At 43.7% G+C, this 26,110-nt stretch overlaps 1 protein-coding gene across 8 annotated transcripts in view; it reads left to right on the top strand.

The window, feature by feature from the left end:
• The window catches only part of LOC142289835 (uncharacterized), a 232,811-nt gene that overhangs the window by 96,949 nt on the left and 109,752 nt on the right, over positions 1–26,110 (top strand). For all 8 annotated transcript variants that reach the window (XM_075333765.1, XM_075333770.1, XM_075333762.1 and 5 more), the window contains 2 exons: positions 14,914–14,995; positions 15,807–15,942. In XM_075333765.1, coding sequence (XP_075189880.1) covers positions 14,914–14,995; positions 15,807–15,942 — 218 coding nt within the window. The remainder of the gene's footprint in view (positions 1–14,913; positions 14,996–15,806; positions 15,943–26,110) is intronic.

Below are 26,110 nucleotides of genomic sequence, written 5' to 3'. Positions count from 1 at the left end.
ATCGGTGGGTCCCTGCTAAGCTTAAAATAAAAAAGAAGATCCATCATGGTGGCAAGCTGTTTCCAGGTCATGCGTTCACTTCCGGAGCCGACAATTAACCCTCATTGAATATTCACGGTTTTCCCCGCCCACCGGCACGTGTAATTGTTTGTAGTTGCATGCGGCCAAACCCTGAGTATCAGCGTGTCTGCTTACTGCAACCAGTCACAGGTGCTAGAACGGCTGGTGGGCGGGGAAAGCAGTGCAAATGTCTATTGGTCAGTATCGTGGTATAAAAATAAATGAATAAATAAAATAGTCGCCATAAGGTCCCCACATTCTGATACCCAACACAAATAAGCCCACGGTTGCAGGCTGCATTCCCCAGCTGTTGGGCTTTATCTTGGCTGTGTATCAAAATAAAGCCGGAGTCATATTTGCGAGGGACTCACATTGCATCACCTGGTATGGCCTGACGCTCTCCGGACACGAGCGTGCAGCTGCTTAGAAATACATGTAGCTGACCCGCTCCTGTCAGGAGAGTGTGCGGCCATACCGAGTGATGCAATGCGAGACTCATGCAAGTACCCCGCAAGTGTGACTCCGGCCTAAGAAGAACTGCACACAGTTTTTTTTTTTTTTTTAATTATTATTTAAATAATTTAAGAAAACGATGTGCGGCTCCCCCAATTTGGATACCAAGATAAAGCCCGACAGCTGGGGATGGTATTCTGAGCCTGAGGAGATGCAGCTTAAAAATATCAGCCTCCAGCTGCCCGGAATTGTCGCATCCACTAGATGCGACAGTCCCGTTGCTTACCCCGTTCTTCCCAATTGTCCTGGTGTGGTGGCAATCAGAGTAATAAGTAAATGGCAGCCCACAGCAGCCACTAAGTCCTGGATTAGTGATGGAAGCATCTATGACACCCCATCACTAATCTGTAAGTGAAAATAAATAAAACACAAACACCGAAAAAATCCTTTATTTGGAATAAAATGCAAAAAACACCCTATGTCACCACTTTATTAACCCCAAAACACCCCTGATGTCTGACATTATCCACAGGAGTTCCCAAAGCGATTGAGCTCTGCTACATCTGAACCTCACAGCAAGCGCAATAGAGCATGACTGCCCGCTGTGAGCTCCAGAGAATGAATGAGTCACAACGATCAGCAGTGACGTCTTTCCGGTTATTTGCGGTTTACAGCTGGAGCTTCCCAACTGTGACCGCAGGTAACATGACCTCAGAGGACCTCTGATGACCTCATTAACCTCCATGAACTCACCGACATATGCTGGCAGAAAACCGCGGGGGGGGGGGGGGGGGGGTTGCCAAGAGAAATAGATTTGGTGCTGAAATTTTAACACCATATTCCTGTACCCATTCTACACCTCTTTGCAAAAAAAAAAAAAAAAAAATCACATCACTACCGCATCATATCTCATGCAGCTTTGATGGGTTTTTTGCCAGGAGGTGTAGATTAGGTGCATGAATATAGTGTCAAAATTTCATCACCAAATTTGCATCTCTTGGCCCAAAAATGCAACAGTTTTTTTTCTTCCAGGAGGTGCAAATTTGGTTCTTAAATCTGGTGCAGATAATTTCAGCGCTAAATGTGAACCTTCTGGCACAAAACCGCAGCAAAAATATACAACATATATAGAACATATCAGGGAGGTACAGACCCCCGAGATCAACGGCACCAGCTCCTGCAGTTATACACTCAGTATATAGAATATATCAGGGAGGTACAGGCACTCGAGATCAGTGGCGCCAGCTCCTGCAGTTATACACTCAGTATATGGGTGCGCTCACTCTAACAATATGACTCGCACAAGTCTCGCATCACATCTTCCGGCACCTGATAGGAGCGGGTCGGCTGCATGTATTTCTATGCAGCTGAGATGTTCCTGTCTGGAGAGTATGCGGCCGTGCTGGGTGATGCGTTCCGATACTTGTGCGAGTCATACGGCTCATATGAGCGCACCTTATAGAATTTATTAGGGGAGGTATAGATCCCTGAGATTGGTTGCAGGGAGACAGACTGGGGACACATCTGACTGTGACCAATCAGACTCCAGACCAGCTGGTGGGCGAGGAAAGTAATGCATATGCATGAGCGGCCCAGGAAGTGAAGGAGAGGCCTCAAGAGCAGTTTACAGCTGCGACTGAGCCTTGGTAAGTTTGAAGCGCTCGCTTCATTCTGATTTTCTTCTTCGTTACTTTTTTTTTTTATTTTCTCACGTGCCGGATCCGGATCAAACACCCGGAATCCCGGGCCCGGGTCTGGCACCCAGGCACCTTTGAAACTGCGTGGATCCAGACTTTTACATCACTACTCATGGGGCATTAGCCAATCCTGGGTGAAGTGCCTTTTACAGGACATGCAAGTCTGGCATCCTGCTTCACCCGGTCTGGTATCCTGCTTCATTAACCCTTTGCTGAAATTCAAAAATCTTTCTTGTTAACCCTTTTGTTAAAGAAGAAACCAGCTGCAGTATTTACATTTGTGGCCGAAAGTGTTGGCACCTTTTGAAATTTTTTGAGAAAATGAAGTATTTATCTCAAAAAATTATTTCAGTTGTACATTTTGTTATACACATGTTTATTTCCTTTGTAGGTTTTGGAAGAACATAAAAACACATAATTGTACATAATTTCACACACTATAAAAATACACTGGACAAAATTTTTGGCACCCTCAACTTAACCCCTTCACGACCTTGGGCGTATTCACTTCCTAGCTCATGTCTCCCCGGTAACCGCGGGCTCCAGCGTAGAGCCCATTGTAATCCCTGCACATGTCTTCTAATCTAATCAGCAAACATGTGCGGCTGACAGGCATGGGTGCATCAAAAATCCACACGCACCTGCTTACCACTTAGATTGCACTGTCAAACTCTCACAGCACGATTTAAATGGCCACAACAGGGATCGTGACATTCCCCGTGATGTGATCACATTGTGCCATGGTGTTACCATGATAGCACAGGGTCAGCTAATGACCCCTGATGCTACGATGATTTATTTCCTGTGAGGGCCTACAGAGCGCTGGCACTCACAGGAAGACAGCATTTCTGCTGATCAGAGCGATACTGCTCTGATCAGGAGAAATGCACAGGCGATTGTACTGTACAGTGATAATGTATTGAAGTGTGTGTGTGTATGTGTAAGCGAACAACACTTGCTGTGGCTCCCTCCAAGAACCCAGAGACACTCTGCAGACTCCTGTCTGTCTCTCCACTCCAGGAGAGCTTTGGTCCAGTAGCCACAGCACTAACCAGCCTGGCTTGCACACTACTTCCAGTCTAAACCCAGACTGAAATCCAGAGCCCCCTGCTCTGCTCTCACACCCTGCAGAACACACACTGAGTCTCCTAAATCAGACTGGACATACCCACAGGTGGAGGTCTGTGATTATCCAGACCTGCACAGCACACAGGCATTATTAAAGGGAACCTGACCCTTAAATGCAGAAACAAGCCTTTGTGGAACTACAAGTCCCATAGCAACCTATTCAGTTTAATATTGCAGCAACCTTCTCCACTGCGACATATAGCGACCATTTACCACATTGGTGGTCGCTACCTCACATATCCCCCCCTCTGTTCAAACTTGTAGAGTTGAACACTCGATACCCCACAGGGGCCTCGAGACGGGGCATCAGGGTCACCTTGCCCTACCAGTTGAGAGGGCCCACTTTGACAACCTTGAGCTCCAGTTCGAGACATACCGTCTGTCACCAAACCCTTCACAGGAAACCCACTTCTCAGACACTGTCCCTGGTCAGACCTATCTCTCCATGACAGTCTCAAACGGTCAGTGTGGTAGTGAGACACTCTCTTAGTCGTAACTACTGTGCGGCTCGACCCTGCGCTATTCAATCCACTAGAGGGGCTACTGTTTGGGTACATCAGCCCTGAGGTTCTGCCGTAACTAGATCCTATGCATTCTCTGTGTCCAGATCGATATTGGGCTCTTCTTCTAGGACATCTTCGTCCATTGCTCTGATTGTTCACTTTCTCAATGCCATCTTTGGTTAGAGACATGTCCCAAGCGCCATTCTTTCCTTCGGACATTGTCTTAGAGTCTTCAGAGTCTGTTCTACAGCCCGATGTATAATTAGGTCCTCTATAACCTTGGCTCCTTTTACTACTTTACTTTCCTTTTACTCCTTTTACTACTACTTTTACATGCTTCCTTTGCCATCTGAAGCAACACAGTCACCAGGTGGACCGCACTTCTTTGGGCCCTGGCCCGAAGCGGTCGCGACCTCACACTAACTTGACAAAGTTTCTCTGCAATCTTCTGTCTTTCAAGATTCAATTGCTTTAGTTCTTCCAGGTATCCCAGTCTGTATTCTAGGAGAACTCGTATATTTTCAAACACACTCCTTTGTTCCCACAATGACACAGGGAACCATACTGACTTCGCAGAGTATCCTGGCTTCATTATGAATATTAATTCTTACTCTCGTCACACCGGACGTATCAACCATCTCCTGCATGACTCTTCCATTTCTTCCAATCAGCTTATTGACCAGTTTTCTGGGCACTTGTGTGACCTCCTCCACAAACACCAACAACCTTCGAGCTGTCTTGACTGCTTCTGCAGTTTTCCCATAGATTCAGAATGTTCCACTATTTTCTTCCACTTCAATAGCTGTAATACCTGGAACCTTCCTGGCTTGCTGAATGTTACTTCTCAGCGGTCTTAAGGCCCCGTCACACTAAGCAACATCGCTAGCAACATCGCTGCTAACGAACAACTTTTGTGACGTTGCTAGCGATGTTGCTGTGTGTGACATCCAGCAACAACCTGGCCCCTGCTGTGAGGTCGTTGGTTGTTGCTGAATGTCCTGGGCCATTTTTTAGTTGTTGCTGTCCTGCTGTGAAGCACAGATCGCTGTGTGTGACAGCGAGACAGCAACAACTAAATGTGCAGGCAGCAGGAGCCGGCTTCTGCAGAGGCTGGTAACCAATGTAAACATCGGGTAACCAAGAAGCCCTGTCCTTGGTTACCCGATATTTACCTTTGATACCAGCCTCCCCCGCTCTCACTGCCTGTGCTGCCGGCTCCTGCTCTGTGCACATGTAGCTAGCTGCAGGACACATCGGGTTAATTAACCTGATGTGTGCTGTAAGTAGGAGAGCAGGGAGCCAGCGCTCAGTGTGCGCTGCTCCCTGCTCTGTGCACATTTAGCTGCAGCACACATCAGGTAATTAACCCGATGTGTGCTGTAGCTAGGAGAGCAAGGAGCTGGGGGCTGGTCACTGGTTGCTGGTGAGCTCACCAGCAACTAGTGTAGCCACGCTCCAGCGATCCCTGCCAGGTCAGGTTGCTGGTGGGATCGCTGGAGCATCGCAGTGTGACATCTCACCAGCAACCTCCTAGCAACTTACCAGCGATCCCTATCGTTGTTGGGATCGCTGGTAAGTTGCTTAGTGTGACGGTACCTTTATTGCAAGCCCAATTAATGGTTTCTTAACCACCACTTCCTGAAATGCTGCGGTGAGCTGCTTCATATGCTCCAATTGTTTGGTGTCTTCTGCCATCCTTCTAGAGATGAGCCACTTTATGCGAAGACACTGTAGGTGCATGTCACTCAGGATAGCCACCCGCTTCTTTGTGACATCACTTACAGAGCACACCACCAACCGACAAGACTCTGGGGCAAAGTACACTTTACAGGCTCCTACTGCCTTCTGAAATCTCTCATGCACCTTCTCACTGGCACAGGCTTCTTTTAAGTCTTTTGGCACATCTATCAGATAATTGAAGACTGGTCTGCTTCCTTTACTTTCAAGGACACTAGACTGTTCCTGAGGTCTCTTGCCTCCTTCTATATTCTTCACCAAAGGCTTCACCTTTTGAGTTACACCCTCCTCGGGCTCAGCCCCAGCCTCAGAGCCTTTGGGTTTCAGGCTCTTAGCTGAGTCAATCTTCTAGTCTGCGGTCTTGGTCTTACCCACCAAGTCAGTCAGGCTCTCAGCTTCTGATGAGACCTCACGTCCAGACCTCACCTCTTCTTCAGAGGCTCTTTCCACTTTTACAGCACCAGCTGTGTCTTGGGACTTCACTGCATTCCCTCCAACTTCCTCTTGGGTCTCTGCAGTGTCACCCTCTGCCCTCGCTTGGGAGTTCACAACATCGCCTTCTACCAGGGTGTCACACCCTTCACCACAGTACTCTCTTCCTCTTAGAGCTTTGGGGCTGTATTCACTGTTATCCACCCTAGCACTAGATAGTTCACCGGTCTGCTCACTATGACCTTTGTGGATTTTTCTTCCACCAACACTCTCTAGGATGTCATTTCCAGGATTTGATATCCTATAGTGCTTACACTCAACAGACCATCAGCATCACACTGGGAAGTCATAGGGGACACTACCAGTACTTCCTTGGTCGGCTCCTTTTCTGTGTTTTCACCCTGCTGATTTCTGTTGTTACAATGTGTCAGTTCCAGCTCAGACTCATCTTTCTTTGGCATGATTTTGCTGTCCGACTCTACATTAGCGGTTGCTATTGGCAACGTGCCTTTCTCAACCTTCTGTACACACTCAGATTCTGGAAGGGAATCCACACTTTAGGCAGAAATACACGACACTGTCTCTATCTGGACCATATTGTCAGAGGTTGTAGCTTGCTCCGCCCCTCTGCGCCTCTGGCGACGGGAGGTTTTCCCCTCTTTGCTCATCAGTACGTCACTGTACTCATTTGTCACTTTAGTAAAGTCAGTGTCTTTACTGGAGTCATCGTCAGTCCCCCTGGCGTCCTGGACTAACAAGCCCCCACTTAACCAAGTGTTGAACCCACTGTCTGGAGCTCTCCCGTTTTTAACAGTCGCACTATCCTTTGTTACTGTAAATGTCATATCCCTAAGGGGGGCACGTCCATCTCTTTCTTTGGTCACCCCTAACTTAGTACTGTCACCTCTAGTAGGTATGGTCTTCCTCTTATTACATAATATCATACTACTAGGAACACTTTCAGCCTCCCGCTGTGATAGGGCTTCCTTTGAGCCTTTCCGGCTTTTACACAAGCAGCTGGCCATTTCCGCCATCGACCACAAGTCGTCAGAAAAATTAAAGTCCCGGCCTATTATAATGGGATGCGGTAAGTCAGGCACTACCCCAACATTAACGGGTCCTAACACCCCATCCGTCTCAACCACTCGGGACCGTGGATACTCTCCAATGTTCCCATGTCTTCAGCTGGCTTCCATCCTTCCAAGAATCGGGTTAGTTATCGAGTGTGGCCCTCACCAGGGACACCAAGCTCACCGAGTCTACCAGCCCAGTCACACATTTGCCATTAACTTCCACAGAATACAGACGTGACTTCTCGTCAGCCGGGCAGTCTGTACCGCAGACCGGACACGCATAGCATGAACACCATTGTCCTTGGCTACTGTCCATTGGTGCCACTACTCCTTCGGATTTGGGATGCTCCGCCCCTTTTTGTGCCACCATCGTTCTCTGGGACCCCACCCCCTTTTGGGTAACCACCCCTTTCTGGGACTCCGCCCCCTTTTGGGGTTTCTGTGGCTTCCTTGCAGTGTCTTTAGACCCCAGTTCACACAGTTCCCCTTTATCTCGCTGGGCACCCTGTGTTCGTACTGGCCCCAGAAGGGAGTTCATCAACTGGTCCACTGCTGCCACATCGGTGCGCACTGACTGCTCCTGCTGTCCATGCACAAGGAACTGGTACAGCTCCTCCATAGCGTCCATTTGTGCACCCTCCATGCTGAAACAAGAAAACAAACAGGAGGGGCGCTCCAATGGGTAATACCCGGTGGTCTAAAGAGGGGGGAGGGGGTTAGAGAACCACTAACCTTTCCAGGTTGTACCGCCCGTACAACCAGGATCTCCAGCCTGTGGTGTATCACTGCTCACCAAACAGGGCCCCGCAATTCCGGGTTGGCCTGGAACCTCCAGTCACTGGTCTCTCGCCACTGCAGCACGGAACCCTGCAGACCCGCTGATTCACCGCCAGCAGCTGGAGTACGCTGTCCCTGTTCGTGGACCCGCCGATCCACCGCCAGCTGCTTGAGTGCGCCGACACTATTTTCGTGGACCCGCCGATCCACTGCAAACAGCTTCGAAAATTTTCATGGACTCGCCGATCCACAGGCAACACTTCCTTGCAGTGTGTAGACAGCAGAGAAAAAAAAAAACCTTCGTGGACCTGGCTAATCCACAGGAACAACACCTCAGCAGTTGCTAGATGAGCTGCCTGGATTGCTGCCCGCAGTCTAGCACCATATGTAAGGTTGCACCCCGCAACCTGGGGGGTTCCACTCGCTTACAGCGGTGTGAGGTAGCTTCAGCAACACATGTACACAGTCTCTTTATAAAAAATTTTCAGCCGTTTATTAAAAACTTGTCATAAACGGCAAACATTAAACATAACAGGCCTCTCCTGGCTTAAGGCAAAAACATAGCACAATCACATACCGTTGGCTTCCAGTCCAATACAGTCTCTATTGGAAGTGTGGCGCCTGTACACACTGGCTCCTGCCAGCCAGCGAACAACACTTGCTGTGGCTCCCTCCAAGAACCCAGAGACACTCTGCAGACTCCTGTCTGTCTCTCCACTCCAGGAGAGCTTTGGTCCAGTAGCCACAGCACTAACCAGCCTGGCTTGCACACTACTTCCAGTCTAAACCCAGACTGAAATCCAGAGCCCCCTGCTCTGCTCTCACGCCCTGCAGAACACACACACTAAGTCTCCTAAATCAGACTGGACACACCCACAGGTGGAGGTCTGTGATTATCCAGACCTGCACAGCACACAGGCATTATTAAAGGGAACCTGACCCTTAAATGCAGAAACAAGCCTTTGTGGAACTATAAGTCCCATAGCAACCTGTTCAGTTTAATATCGCAGCGATCTTCTCCACTGCGACATATAGCGACCATTTACCACATTGGTGGTCGCTACCTCACAATATATATATATGCGCCCTATCTTTCAAACTATAAAATCAAGTAATCTAATCGATACACGGCGTGGCGAGAAAAAAAAATCCAAAATGAAGTTTTTGTGTTGCTGCAACATTAGATAAAAATGCAATAATAGGCCATCAAAACGTCGGATCTACGCAGAAATTCTATAATTAAAAACGTCAGCTTAAGACGCAAGAAGTAAGCCATCACTAAGCCCTAGATCCCAAAATATGAGAATGCTACAGGTCATGGAATATGGCGGTAAAAGCACTATTCTTTTTTTGGACAAACTTCAATTTTTTTTCCACGCCTTAGATAAAAGTCAAAGTATACATGTTTGGTATCTATGAACTCATACTGACGTGAGGCATCATACTGACAGCTTTACCATATAGTGAATACGGTGAATAAAAACCTCAAGAACAGTCGTGCAATTGCACTTTTTTTGCAGTTTCACCACACTTGGAAATTTCTCCACATTTTCCAGTACACTTTATGGTAAATATCATGGTTTCATTCAAAAGTACAACTAGTCCCACAAAAAAACAAGCTTTCATATGGCAATATTTTTTTTTTTTTTCAAATTTGTTTATTAAGTATCAGAAATCAACCAGGTACAAATAAGGACATATAGAGTGCTTACATGTGAAACTGTAAAAGGATTCCGTACGGAGATACACATATTCCAGGTACCTGGGGTGCATATCACCTTAATGAGACACAAAGAACAAAAGAAGAAAACATAGAACACATAACAATATCACAGTGACCGTTTGTGCTATAGGCACCAACCAAGGAACATTCAACATTAATACCAGACCATAATATATTTTCTACAATAAAAGAGCGAATGGGCAATTCAGACAGTTATTACACTTAGACGGGTAATGTCAGAGGAAAGGCATTCCACATCTCCCATACCTTATTATATTTTTCAGGGCAACCTCTATTTTGATATACTGTCCGTTCATAGTGGAGCACTGCATTTACTAGCTCCACCCATGCACGCACCGTCGGGAGGGGGAACAGCCCATCCATCGCAGGGCAATGCATTTCCTGGCCATAAGTAGGGATTACTGAAGAAATATTTTGTGGTGATGAGACCAGGTTCCTTCGTCCAAGAATCCAAACAGCCAGAGTAGTGGATTAAGAGGTATAGGGAAGGAGGCCAGGGAGGACAGAAGCAATACCACCTCATGCCAAAAGGCAGCGATTACCGGGTAGCCCTAGACCATATGGACGAAGTGTGCGTCCTGTCCATGACACTGACTTCTCTCGGCGTCGCATCTTAAACAACCTCAATGGGGTAAGATAACCTGGTGTACTATATAGATTTGGATCATTTTATTATTAATTGATGGGGGATCTTAGTAGGCGATTCCAAGACTTCCACCCAGTCATCCTCCTGCATATTCGGAACCAGCAGCCCCCACTTTTCTTTAACTGCCAAAGGTTGGAACTCATTCATCACGGACAGTAGGTATGTATATAAAGATGACATCAATCCTTACGGGCCCTGGGATCAAAATATCCCTATCAAGAGAAAAGAGGAGATGAAAATGATCCCAGGAGTCCCCTTCATGTGGTGCTGGATCGCCGTTCTAAGCTGCAAGTACCTGAAAAAATGACACCTACTAACAAGGATAAATTTTGCTCATACATCTCACCAACATAGAAAACACTGTGTGCACCCCAGAATGTGGAAGACAGGTGATCCGATAGCATGGGGAAATACATATTTTGCCATAGGGGCATTTCAGCTATAACATCAAAAGAATGTAAGTCCTTCTACGCCTGCCTCTACACCAGCCGCGCCGCCCTATGAAGGGGCAGCAACTTCCGCAATCCTGATCCCCCCCCCCCCCCACCCACCCATCTCAAGAAGACCAAGTAAACCATTCGTCCCTGCCACATGAGCCAAATGACTCTCAGAATAAAGCAAGACAGAGCCGGGTATCCAGAAGCATATCGCTTTCAACCGGCCCGATAAATAATAATAAAAGAAATCTGGCACTGCTGTCCCTCCCAATTGTTTGGACCTATGGAGGGTAGTTAGTTTTAGCTTTGGTCTTGCATTGCCCCATACAAACCCAGTTATTAGCGTAATTAAGGATGAAAAGAATGACTTTGGGACTAACGCTGCACTATGTTGGAGAAAATAATTACATTTGGGGAGCAATATCATCTTTATAAAATTAATACGCCCCGGGACTGATAACGGTAGTTTACCCCATAACAGGAATTTACGTTTAGCCAATTCTAGAAAGGGGAATATATTAGATGAGAGGTCGCATTTGCTATCTTTAGTATAATGATACCTAAATATTTAAAGTTGGAGACTAATCGCAGAGGAGATAAAGCCTCTAAATGGGGCGTTGGACCGTTAGAGAGGTACTTCATATTAGATTTATCCCAATTGATGCCCAATCCGGAATACTTTGTAAAATCATCTATAATCTCAACAACCCGAGGCAGTGACCGCTCCACATCATCGATAAATATAATCATATCGTCTGCATACAGGCCGATTATATCCACCCCATCAGCAATTTAGATAGCCTTAATCAGCCTGTCAGAACGTATCTTAATTGCTAAAGCCTCAATGGCCAGGGCATAGAGTGCTGGGGACAAGGGACACCCCTGACGAGTCCCCCTTTCTAGTAAGAAAGGTTCAGATGAGATCCCGTTGACCACCGTTTTGGCCTTACAGGACCGATTATAACATATGGATCCAGGCGCAGAATCAGGGACCAAAACCGAAGTTCTGGAGGCAGACCATCAGGATGTTCCACTCCATGGAGTCGAGTGCCTTGGCCGCGTCCAGCAAGGCCAAGGCCCATTCATTGTCCCCCACCGTAGTACTATAATGGATAACCAGCTAAACTCTTCTGATATTAATGGACGTATTGTTCCCTTGCATAAAGCCCGTTTCATCTGGGTAATAACATCTAAAATTAGTTCAGCTTAGTTGCTAATATTTTAGTAAAGATTTTGTAGTCCACATTGACTAAGGAGATGGGACGATATGATCCACATTCCAGGGGTTCCTTCCCCCTCCTTTACAAGTATTATTATGTTAGCTTCATAAAAGGAGTCTGGAACGGAAGCTCCTCGGGTGGTCTGCACAAGAACCTCTAGCATGGTTGGTAATAAAAGCTCCTGATACCTCCCATATAATTCTATAGGGAAACTATCCGGCCCCAGGGCCTTACCCACAGCTAAGTCCGCAATTACAGATTTAAGTTCATCTAAAGTAATGTCAGCATCTAAAAAGGATTGTTGAGCAGCGGTCAGCCTCGGGAAGTTCAGGTCGGCTAGATACGCCAGACAGTCGTCTACCGACACCCCACTCCTAGACTTATACGGGAGCTATAAAAATCCCTAAAGTATTGAAGGATATCCGCCGGGGAGGTGACTATGCTAGTATAGTATTAGAGGATCTATGTTGTCTGACCATAAAGTCCAGGAGCGTACTGGACTGATTCCCCAATTCAAACTATGACTGCCGCGTAAAATTTAATTGGCACTTAGATTTTGTGTCTAAATGTTGCACGTGGTGCCTATGCGAGGGCAACCTGTTTTCATTAGAGGGGTTAGATATGTATACCCTTTCTGCCTTCTTTACCCTTTGTTCAGCCACATCATCCTCTTGTGAGGTGGTTCTCTTTATATAGGAGATCGCTGATGTTAGGCAGCCATGTAAATAGGCCTTAAGAGTGTCCCAAAAGGTAATGGCGTGTCGAGACCCCGTATGCGCATTTATAAAGCATTGTAATTGCTCAGGGATCCTATCATTAGTCCCAATTAGTTTTAGCCAAAAGGTATTTAACTTCCACTGAGGTCTCGGCGTCGATCTGCTGAATCTAAGTGACTGTATTACAGGACAATGGTCCGAGATATCTCTATTGCCGTGTTCAATATTCTCTACCCACATGGCCAGACCACTGGATCCAAATATATAATCCAACCGAGAGTGTACGTTTAGTGGAAGAGTAGCAGGTATATTCCCACGTGATCGGATGACGTAGCCTTCAAAGGTCCAAACAACTATTTGCGTTCATATAGACTGGGAGTGCTGTGGGGGGCAAGGGTACCACGTTGGAGATACTCTCAGAATGGAATCTATCTAAACCTTCATATGGCAATAATGACTGGGGGGAAAAAAAACAGTTATGGCTGTTGGAAGAAGGGGAGGAAAAAATGGAGAATTGCTGGGGAGTGAAGGGGTTAATGTTTGGATGTACACCTTTTGGAATAATTAATTGCAATCGATCGCTTCCTACAACCATCAAAAAGCTTCTTAGACCTGTCAACTTTTGCCAACTGCTCCAGGTCTCTCATATTTATAGGGTGCCCCCTACCAACGGCAATTTTAATAACTCTCCACAGGTGTTCAATGGGATTTATATCCTCACTCTTTGGCCACTGCAGAACGCTTCAAGCTTTGTTTTCATCCTTTTTTGGGTGGATCTTGAAGTATGTTTGGGGTCATTGTTCTGCTGGATGACCCATGACCTAGGATGGTAACCCAGCTTTTGACACTGGACATTACATTGCAACTAAAAATCCTTTGGTAATCTTCAGATTTCTTGATGTCTTGCGCCCAGTGTCAGAGGCAGCAAAACATCTTTCAACCTCCACCATATTTGACTGTAGGTATTGTGCACTTTTCTTTGTAGACCCAAGTCCATTTTCAGTAAATGGTAGAATGATGTGCTTTACCAAAAATCTCTATCTTGGTCTCATCTATCCTCAAGACGCTTTTCCAGAAGGATTGTGGCTTACTTAGATGCATTTTTGAAAACTGCAGTCTAGCTTTTTTATGTATGTCAACAGTTGAGTCCTCCTTGGTCTCCTGCCACAGCATTCAAATGATAGTTTGCACTGACACTGATGCACCCTGAGCCTACAGGACACTTAGAATTTCTTTTGGAAGTTGATTGGTTCTGCTTATCTACCATTCGGGCTGTCCTGCGTTGCAACCTTTCATCAGTTTTTCTCTACTGTCCACATCCAGGGAGATTAGCCATGCCATGGGATGTAAACTTCCTGATTATATTGTGCCTTGAGATTGTTGATTTATTATTCAACAACTTTGGCTTTCAAGTCCAAAGGCCCTGTGCGCACGCTGCGTTTTTTGCCGCGGATTTGCTGCGGTTTTGTTGCATGAATTCCTGCAGATAATTTTCATAACCTTTCTGCAATCATTCCCCAGCAAACCTATGGTAAAAATAAATGGTATGCGCACACTTTGTTTTTTTTCCCCTACAGGTTTTGCTGCAAAATATCTGCAGCAAAAAGAATGAGCATGTCCCTTCTTTTCTGCAGGTACCTGCGGTTTTTGCCATAGATAACGGTAAAAAAACGCAGGGACTAACCAGCGGAAAAACCGCGGCAAAAATGCAGGTGCGGTTTTCTGCCAGAGGGTGCGGATTTTTCTTAAGAAATTCCATTTTCTAGTGCGCACAGGGCCTAAGACACTTCTCTTCTCCTTTCTGTTCTCCATGAGGCACACACAGACACGCAACACAAATAATGAGTCAACTTCTCTCCTTTTTTTATCTGGTTTCAGGGGTGATTTTCATATTGCCCCCATCTGTTAGTTGGCGTAGGTGAGTTTAAATGAGCATCACATGATTGAAGTAAAGTTGTTTACTCAAAATTTTGGAAAGATGCCAGCAATTGTGTCCAGCCTATTTTAGGGGTTTTCTGTGAAATTATTTTCAATTTTCCATGTTTTTTGTGTGTTCCAATATACACAAACGAAAAATGCATGTGTACGACAAAATATGTGTGATTGCAATAATTTGCTGGGAGAAATCTTCATTTTCTGGAACAATTTTAAGGGTGCCAGCACTTTTGACCATGACTGTAAGTAAAGAGATCCTGTTCTTCATTGTAGTTTGTACAGGCTTAGTCTCTGTGTGTTTGTGCGTATGTGTATCTCTAACAGGAGCGATTTTTATTTTCATATACATATATAGGAAACACCAGAAGATGCTCCATCGGCATCAGGACATGGAACATCTGGAAGAGTCAGAGCAAGATCCGCCACTTCAGTTCCCAGTTACGTACCAATAATTGTGTTATCTGCAGTTGACTAAAACCCTCCATACGCTTTTTAGATTAATGTCCACCAAACCCTCTGATATCACTGGGTTCAGCTGACTGGTGCCTTATGGGGGCGCTGTATAGATGATGTCGTGAGTGATACATTTCCAGCATGTCCAATCTTGGACTGCCAAAGCTTGTGCTCACCCTAAGATGATCTGCAGAGATGTCGTGTAGTTTCTTTAAGGGTATGTGCACATTTAGGATTCGCAGCAAATACAAATCTGGTATGAAGACGCTGCTAAAATATGTGAATTTTTGCATATATTTTTATTACATTTTTTTCACATTTAGAAAAATGCTGTAACAATGCTGAAAGGATTGACATGCATGCTGTAGAAATAAAACTGCTCCAAATTAGTAAGGAAAAATTACGCAACATGTGCATGAGACTTCTGGAATCCCATTCACTTTACTGAGACAATAAAATGCTGCGTTTTGCACAGCTTAAACGTTACATGTGAACATAGCCTAATGAAGAAAACAGACGGCCGAGGTGTCTGCTGCCCGAATGATTGCTCTAGGTGCATGGGGGAGCCTAATTTACATCCCTAACCCAATTGTGTTCATCAGATGTTATAAAGACCGGTCTAGGCTGACCCCTTGCTTTAATTTCTCATAAATGTACCCCTGACATTAACCCTTCTCATGTCTACTGCTTGTAATGACCTCCTTACTTTGTTTCAGTGCAGCTTTTTCTTGATTCATTGTTTTAGTTCCTGTAATAGTTATGGAAATAATACGGCTTTTTTTTTTTTTTTTGTAGAGTTGCGGACAAGAAGACGTCCTTCAGTAAAGCCAAGCCCTCCAAAATTGATAATTAAATGTCTCAGCGACAGTGATGACTCCTCAGCAATGGAAGAGCCGGACATTGACGGCTCCAGTATTCATACAGAGAGACGGTAATGTTTCCTTCATGTACAATTTCATTTTTATTGTATTGTTAATGTTAACCCTAGAACGCATACCTGGGGCCTCGCAGGCCTGCTAGTTACTGGTTTTCTGCAAGATTATTGTTAACTTAATGTTCTGAAATATTCACATCTCAAATAAACTTTGAAAAGTATTTCTATTTGAGTTACTCCATGTTATTTGCAAACAGGCCTAACAGGCCCCAGGTATGTGAAAGTGTAGATTTCTAGGGTCAGCGCAGAAAGAGACTGTTGCTCGCTTAGATAAATAAAACATAAATCCATGGTATATTGTAATTTATCACACCGTGATGTATGTATATATGGTATATCACAAAAGTGAATACACTCCTCACATTTTTGTAAATATTTTATTATATATTTGCATAGAACAACCCTGAAGATACAATGTAAAGTAGTCAGTGTACAGCTTTAGTGATGCGCGGATAACTCGCAGATAACTGGGATGGGCAGGTCTAACCGATTATTTTTTTTTTTTTTTTTTCCTTTTTAACAATCCGGTTCTGGCCCAGGCTGATCCTGGATATCTGGCCGGACGCCGGTCTCCATTTAAGTCTATGGGGATCAGAATTTGGCCCTTAAAAATGGTGGTAGAAAGAATAGGGGAATTGGAGCAAGCGCGTTATACTTACTAGTGTCCGACATGGCTGTAACTGCTTCTGAGGCTGCTCATTGTACTTCCAGGGCCGCTCATTTACCTTCATACATATTCACTGCTTCCCCCGCCCACTGGCAGTCCTGGTGTCTGTGATTGCTTTCAGTCAAACGCGCCCCCTAGTCTGTGTGACCGCACGCCTGACTGCTTTCAGTCACACACCCTGTCTATAATAGCTCTATCGTGGTGTAAAAATGAATAAACTTAAAAACATTGGCGTAGTGTTCCCCCATAATATGATACCCAGCACAGATAAAGTATATGACTACAGGCTGCAGCCCACAGCTGTGCGCTAATCTTGGCTGTGTATTGCAATAAGAGGAACCACATACGTCCTTTTTTATTTTTTAATTATTTAAGTAAATAATTCTTAATCTGTCAGTGAAATGAAATAAACACAAACACCGCAAAAATCCTTTATTTGAAATAAAATGCAAAAACACCCTTATTAACTACCCCAGATCAGACATAATCCACACGATCATTAAGGAATAACGTTTGGAACTCCATTCTATGTCTGAACTGGGTGCAAAAAACCTAAAAAACATCACTATGGGGAGATAAGGTATGCACACCAGTGACTATGGAAGGGGAATACATGGAATAGCAGAAACTGCTGTGTGAATACTGACATGAAAAATTCAATAGCTATTTGTAAGAATGAAATGTGAAAAATGGAACCTGCATTACTGCCATGAATATATGAATAAAGAGAAATTTAGCTACTGAATTGATCAATGCAGAAGAGCCCCAACACTACGCCAAAGTATTTCTCTACGTTGGGGTCCCTAGCTTGTGTGTGTCCTCTCATGCAGTTAAAAAACTTACCGTGTATGGGAAGCTGAGACCCAGGCTATATATGCGTATAATGTGGATTGGCAATAGGTGTGTATGGGGAGGGTTCACAAACGAAAGACTACTAACATTAAGGAATAACGTTTGGAACTCCATTCTATGTCTGAACTGGGTGCAAAAAACCTAAAAAACATCACTATGGGGAGATAAGGTATGCACACCAGTGACTATGGAAGGGGAATACATGGAATAGCAGAAACTGCTGTGTGAATACTGACATGAAAAATTCAATAGCTATTTGTAAGAATGAAATGTGAAAAATGGAACCTGCATTACTGCCATGAATATATGAATAAAGAGAAATTTAGCTACTGAATTGATCAATGCCCTTCCATAGTCACTGGTGTGCATACCTTATCTCCCCATAGTGATGTTTTTTAGGTTTTTTGCACCCAGTTCAGACATAGAATGGAGTTCCAAACGTTATTCCTTAATGTTAGTAGTCTTTCGTTTGTGAACCCTCCCCATACACACCTATTGCCAATCCACATTATACGCATATATAGCCTGGGTCTCAGCTTCCCATACACGGTAAGTTTTTTTAACTGCATGAGAGGACACACACAAGCTAGGGACCCCAACGTAGAGAAATACTTTGGCGTAGTGTTGGGGCTCTTCTGCATTGATCAATTCAGTAGCTAAATTTCTCTTTATTCATATATTCATGGCAGTAATGCAGGTTCCATTTTTCACATTTCATTCTTACAAATAGCTATTGAATTTTTCATGTCAGTATTCACACAGCAGTTTCTGCTATTCCATGTATTCCCCTTCCATAGTCACTGGTGTGCATACCTTATCTCCCCATAATCCACACGATGGCCCACGACAATTCCAGTTCTTCTACATTACTGAAGGCACAGCGCGCCATAGAACATGACCACTCGCTGTGAACTTCAGGCAGAGACTGAGACTCAGCAATGAGCAGTGACGTCACTCAGGTTTTTTGCGGTCACAGCCGGAGGTTCCCACGGTCCTCCACTTGTAACCTGTAACCACCAGTAACCTGACCTCAAAAACAACCCCTATATCAAATATTTTAATTAAAAGCCATTTTACAAATAAGAATATATCTGTGAAAGTAATAACCCCGGCTGTTTTCTATGCCAGCTTTGTAAAGCATGTTCAATTCTAACAACTCCTAGATAGATTTGGCAAAAACATCCCATACAGGAGGACATTAGTCATCGACAGGAGTGCTTTACTGTTTGGTGGGTCTGTGTGGTCTTAAATATATAGGCAAGACCATCACAAGCCTTAAAGCAAGAATAGGGGAGCATATTAGATCTATCATAAATTATGAGAAAAATGAGCACACTTATAAAGATGAGCTAAAACTGGTTAATCATACATACCCCCATCGCTGAACATTTTAAACTAAAACACAATCTAGACTGGACCAAACTAAAAGGATGGGCAATTTGCCAAGTCAAAACTGGAATTCAAGAGGGAGATCTGAATATTGTGCTCCTTAAACGAGAAAGCAGCTGGATATGTAAAATGAATTGTTAACCCAAGAAGACTTAAGAAAAACTACAATTTTGGCTGTTCTTAAGAAAAATTTAAAGCACAAAATATGATTTACCTGAATTCCCTTTCTCTATCCGATCCGCATCAATGACCACTAATATATGAAACAATACTAGATAGAAAGACATTTGTCATCTTTATTTGAGATACTGTAAAATGGTTAATTTCTCTTTATTCTACCTGTATAAAAATTAAAAAAGCTCTATTACTGAGACTGCACCACAATCTTATGACTTAATAAAACATTATATGATATATTAATATTTTAAGAATACTTTGTACTCAAGTGACATTTTGTGGAGCCAATCCTTAATTACTGATCTATATGAAGTCAAATAATTAAACATCAATGGTTTTACTTCACACTATACTGATATTGATGCAGTCAGGAATGTCAATAGTTAATCTGTACCCTGCTATGATTGGCAGGTTCTTCTGTCATTCTTGACAGATTGTAATGCCTGCCTGGATCAACAGACTCAGATGGGATGTAATGGACAGGCTAGAGGGAAGCCACTCACCAAACAGGACCCCCAGAACCCTGAAACCCTTTAACCCCAATACAGGGATTTGGAATTACACAGGGCCCTGGAGATCACTACCTGTGGAAGGCTGCAGTCCGATGAGAGTAGTCGTCAGGCAGGGTCAAACCAGGAATAGCAGAACAGGGACAGAGTCGGCAGGCAAGGACGGAATCAGAAAACGTAGCAGAGGTCAAATCCGGTTTGGGCAGCGAGGTACAAAAACAGCAGGTGGAAGGGTAGTCAGAAGTCAGCACACAGGAATCACAAAACAGAATAGGGTGGACCAGGAGCCAGGAAATCAGAACTATCTCTGGCAGAGGTCAGCAGACAGGAGGGGAACTAAGAAGAGTGTGGTGTCCTCCCATTGGCTGTAGCTGAACACTGGCAACTTCAGCTGGACGACACACGCCACCTACAGACAACCAGTGGTACTGCAGATCCCAAGATAACCCAGCCCAGTGGATGATCGGAGCCTACGCCCACCGGTGCCGCTGGCATCGACTCCTCTCCCATCACCAGCACCATCCACGGCAGGAACACGGCGTCGCCTGGCGATCGGAGCAGAAGTCGCTGGAGCGGACTCCGGTGGTGACGTAACACAGATAATATAAAAGATCTTGTTTGCTAGTGGCCCTCGCCCCTAGAAGGAGACAGTACACCTGTCGAAACACGCGTTGGGAGGGCTATTTGTCCTGATTATTCTTAGATTGGAGGAGATTGCAGTACAAATAAGTGGTCTTTGATAATTAATGCAGTGGAAAGTATGGGCATGCATATCACAATCTATCAGTGCTTATTCCCTACTACTGGTATGTAGCACTTAGTAGTATACGATATAATAGCAATGCATCCATACATCTGACCATGGTATAGTACTCTATCAGTGATAGCATTATAACAGAAGCACTGATAGTGGCAATACCCTTTAAGAAAGTTATATAAGTATCATACAACTACTGGTTAGCAATAATTTACATCAGGGCTTAAAATGGGGTATAAGTCCACTCCAATCAATTAGATTACAAACGTTGGGACTATTTTATAAATACAATTTTTATTTTATTATGTAACTAATAAGTTACATTTTATCCACACACCTCATCCCTTCTCCTTTCCCTAATTACTGCTATTCAGTTTGGTGGTGCACACGTGTGTGGAATTTCTATAAGAGGAATATGCTTTTTGGCTACACTGCATTCATATATAGAAGCCCTAAGTGCCAGAACAGCAGAAACCTCCCTCGGGTGGCTTTCTTTTTAAAATTATAACCCACTGGGAATTCATCTATGGATGTGGTGATGATTTTGACTCCCATGGGTGTTATCCAGAAACTAAGCACACATTGGATGCTGTAGAGTGAAAATTGCAAATATGCCATTGTAGTGCCCAGTACATTGTAGTGCCAAGTACATTGTGCACAGCTTGTACCTCTGACGATATACCTCCTTAAAAATTGCAGTTTAGGAACATTGTGGTGCTCAACAGGAAGGGGGCTTTTGGATTTAGGAGCACACATTTTACTGGATTTCCTTTGGATGGAGCCATGTTTCTTTCCAGAGATTTTGTGTTAACAATAATGGAGAAATTCCCTATATTTCAGGTAACAGATGATGGACCTGAGTGGGGACTTGTTTTTTTTTATGGGTTGCGTTGAAGCTTTAATTGGTGTCATTTTGGGGAACATAACATTTTGGATCAGTTCACCTTTATCGTTTGCTCTAAGATGAGCAGTTAAATTGCATAGAAGGAAAAGATATCGGCACATCCAACATAAAATGATTTCTTTCTTTATTGTCACATAGTATTAAAAAAGTCCATCCATATTTAGAAGACCCTGGCGCGTTTCTGACGCAAAAGAGCGTCCTTAATCATAGGCTAACATTTTTAGCTAGCTCTAGACATTTATAGGCAAAGATCAACAATAGAGTTAGAAACAATAAGTAACACATGATTAAAATCACACACTAAAAACAAAAAAGTAGGATTGCACAAAAAGAAGGGGGAAGGGATTGTGATATAAAGCATAAAGCATAAAGTATCTCATATATAAAGTACCATTAATAATATTTCAACAACGACATAGAGCAAGTCTTATTTAATGTCATTGTAATTGCAATGAACTGTGTGACTGAACACATTGGTGAGAGAGAAAAATAGAAAGAATAAAACAAATCATTTTACGTTGGATGTGCTGATATCTTATCCTTCTATTCCAGTTATAATCCACCTGGCGGATTCCATATCGTTGCACTCCGTGGATGTGTGGTGACCTATTCCATTGGGCATGTCAAACTTTCCTCCATCTCGTTTGCAGTTAAATTGCAGTTTCCATTAAATCTCTGAAATACAGGATTCAGATGAAATCCCCGATTGAACCATTCACTATAATAAGGCAGGCAGAGTTACTTTGGCCGCTGTCTATCCTCAGCAATGTCCAACCTTTCAGTGCTGCACAGAACTGGAGTGAACAGTAGTTGCTTCATTATAGTGAATCTTCCATCTGGGTTTTGTTTGAATCATGTTTTTCAGAGATTTAGACGGAAACTCCAGATGGGTGGCTAGGGGTTCAGCTCGGGGGGGGGGCACACATCTGAGTGGGCGCCTAAGCCAGGTAACCATGATAACTATAGTGGTGCAGACTAATCGTGGGTATAGGGGAACCTCAGCAGATGACAGATATTACCGCTGTATCGTGACTATATAGTGGTAGATATCAGTCTTGCAAGGCATACAAGAGATTACAGTACGGTTATAGATGGTGACTTATGGCTGATGTTATTTCCGGTGGAGTCGTTCACTTTTCCTGTCTTTTCCATCTGGCCCAGACCAACATGACAACTTCTTCCAGCAATGATTATAACAAAGACATATCTGACTCCACACATTTCCAGCACCATCCTCATCTATTCCCAACCTGCAAAAACTCCTCACCCTGCTGATACCCCAATACTGAGCCACTGCTGCTGCTGTATGTGTCCGTACTACTGTACCTGCTCTGTGGCACAAAAAAACTTTTCCTTAATTGCCCCACATAGTAATGCCACCACTGTGCTCCTTACATGGAAATAATGCCTCCCTTGTGCCCTCTAGATGGTAAAACTGTCCTCTAAAAAAATACAGTCCATATGAAAAAGTTTGGGCACCCCTATTAATGTTACCCTTTTTTCTTTATTACAAATTTTGTTTTTGCAACACCTATTTCAATTTCATATATCTAATAACTAATGGACTGAGTAATATTTCTGGATTGAAATGAGGTTTATTGTACTAACAGAAAGTGTGCAATCCACATTTAAACAAAATTTGACCGGTGCAAAAGTATGGGCACCCTTATCAATTTCTTGATTTGAACACTCCTAACTACTTTTTACTGACTTACTAAAGCACTAAATTGGTTTTGTAACCTCATTGAGCTTTGAACTTCATAGGCAGGCGTATCCAATCATGAGAAAAGGTATTTAAGGTGGCCACTTGCAAGTTGTTCTCCTATTTGAATCTCCTATGAAGAGTGGCATCATGGGCTCCTCAAAACAACTCTCAAATGATCTGAAAACAAAGATTATTCAACATAGTTGTTCAGGGGAAGGATACAAAAAGTTGTCTCAGAGATTTAAACTGTCAGTTTCCACTGTGAGGAACATAGTAAGGAAATGGAAGAACACAGGTACAGTTCTTGTTAAGCCCAGAAGTAGCAGGCCAAGAAAAATATCAGAAAGGCACAGAAGAAGAATGGTGCGAACAGTCAGGGACAATCCACAGACCACCTCCAAAGACCTGCAGCTTCATCTTGCTGCAGATGGTGTCAATGTGCATCGGTCAACAATACAGCACACTTTGCACAAGGAGAAGCTGTATAGGAGAGTGATGCAAAAGAAGCCGTTTCTGCAAGCACGCCACAAACAGAGTTGTCTGAGGTATGCAGAAGCACATTTGGACAAGCCAGTTACATTTTGGAAGAAGGTCTTGTGGACTGATGAAACAAAGATTGAGTTTGTTTGGTTATACAAAAAGGCGTTATGCATGGAGGCAAAAAAACACGGCATTCCAAGAAAAGCACTTGCTACCCACAGTAAAATTGGGAGAGGTTCCATCATGTTTTGGGGCTGTGTGGCCAATGCCGGCACCGGGAATCTTGTTAAAGTTGAGGGTCGCATGGATTCAACTCAGTATCAGCAGATTCTTGACAATAATGTGCAAGAATCAGTGACGAAGTTGAAGTTATGCAGGGGATGGATATTTCAGCAAGACAATGATCCAAAGCACCGCTCCAAATCTACTCAGGCATTCATGCAGAGGAACAATTACAATGTTCTGGAATGGCCATCCCAGTCCCCAGACCTGAATATCATTGAACATCTGTGGGATGATTTGAAGCGTGCTGTCCCTGCTCGGCGACCATCAAACTTAACTGAACTGGAATTGTTTTGTAAACAGGAATGGTCAAATATACCTTCATCCAGGATCCAGGAACTCATTAAAAGCTACAGGAAGCGACTAGAGGCTGTTATTTTTGCAAAAGGAGGATCTACAAAATATTAATGTCACTCTTATGTTGAGGTGCCCATACTTTTGCACCGGTCAAATTTTGTTTAAATGCGGATTGCACATTTTCTGTTAGTACAATAAACCTAATTTCAATCCAGAAATATTATTCAGTCCATCAGTTATTAGATATATGAAACTGAAATAGCTGTTGCAAAAACCCAATTTGTTATAAAGAAAAAAGGTTAACATTAATAGGGGTGCCCAAACTTTTTCATATGACTGTATTAATGCACTGTGTAATGCCCTAGAAAAGTGTCCACATTTTAGTCCTAGAAAGTAATAATGCCCCCAGTGTGCCTTTCATGGTCACAGTACCCTGATTGCCCCTATAGCAATAATGGCTTTTTAAGTGTCAACTTAACATTTAATAATGCCCCCCCCCAATTACAGCTCGTCTACATACAGTACGAAGCCCCTGCTGCACCCCTATACACAGTGTAAAGTTTCCATTGCTCGCCTATACACACTGACACCTCTACACCTCCCGTATACATAGTATGATGTATCCACAGCTCCCCCAAAATAATTGTCCACACAGTGTAGAATAGACACCACAGTAGCCAACACACAATAACCTACAGATTGTATAATGGCTTCAATAGTAGCCCCTTGCACTGTATGAGAGCCCCCAAAGTAGACCCACAGTATATAACAGCCTCCCCACACTGTATCATGTCCCCCTACAATGTATAAGTGCCCCCCACACCAGTGGCATTACTAGAGCCAATGGACATTGATGTAAGATTTGGATCTGGCTCCCCAAATTCCCACCTCCCTGCATGTTGATGTCAGATATACAGGCCCTTGTAGCTTTCTAAATCCTATAAAAACATATTTTGCTCCCCGTCCCCCTTCATTACGTAGCAATGCCCCCCACCCTGGTATATATGTCCCTCATCCTGGTATATACAGCGCTGGCAAAAATTAAGGGACCACTGCAAAATTGTCAGTTTTTCTGATTTTTCTCTTTATAGATATATTTTGGAGTGAAATGTAAATTGTTATTTTATTCTATAAACTATTGCCATGTCTCCGAATTTCTAAGCAATACATTTTGTATTTATTTTTTGAAACTCAGAAATGGTCAAAATAACAAAACAATGCATTTCTTTAAGAGCTCAAATAATGCAAAGAAAACAAGTTCATAATCATTTAGAAACAACAATACTAATAATGTCAGGAAGAGATTAGAAATCAATATTTTGTGGAATAACTATGATTTTTAATCACAGCTTTCATGCGTCTTGCCATGCTTTCCACCAGTCTTTCACACTGCTTTTGGGTGACCTTATGCCACTCCTGGTGCAAAAATGTAAGCAGTTCTTCTTTGTTTGATGGCTTGTGACTATCCATCTTCCTCTTGATTACATTCCAGAGGTTTTCAATGGGGTTCAGGTCTGGAGATTGGGCTGGCCATGACAGGGTTTTGATGGGGTGGTACTTCATCCACACATTGATTGACCTAGCAGTGTGGCATGGCTCATTTTCCTGCTGGTAAAACCAGTCCTCAGAGTTGGGGAACATTGCCTGAGCAGAAGGAAGCAACTTTTTCCAGGATAACCTTGTATGCGGCATGATTCATACGTCCTTCGCAAAGTTTAATCTGCTCAATTCCAGCATTGCTGAAGCATCCCCAGATCATCACCGATCCTCCACCAAATTTCACAGTGGGTACAAGACGTTGTGGCTTGTACGCCTCTCCAGGTCTACGTTTAGCCATTAGACGACCAGGTGTTGGGCAAACCTGAAAATTAGACTCATCAGAGAAGATTACCTTACTGTAGAAATTGGTCAGATTGAAGTTTGCGAAGGACGTATGAATCAAGGAGCATACAAGGTTATCCTGGAAAAACAGTTGCTTCCTTCTGCTCAGGCAATGTTCCCCAACTCTGAGGACTGTTTTTTGCAGCAGGACAATCCTAAAGTGACACATCAGATTTGAAAAATGAGGCTTGGTCATGAAAGCCAAAAGTGGCTTAGTCCTTAAAGGGGTGGTTCACTACTCTGCATTAGTAGCCACATCTCTGTA

Source organism: Anomaloglossus baeobatrachus, chromosome 2 (genome assembly GCF_048569485.1).
Source record: "Anomaloglossus baeobatrachus isolate aAnoBae1 chromosome 2, aAnoBae1.hap1, whole genome shotgun sequence".
Lineage (NCBI taxonomy): Eukaryota > Metazoa > Chordata > Amphibia > Anura > Aromobatidae > Anomaloglossus > Anomaloglossus baeobatrachus.
This window is presented reverse-complemented; position numbering and strand designations above follow the sequence as displayed.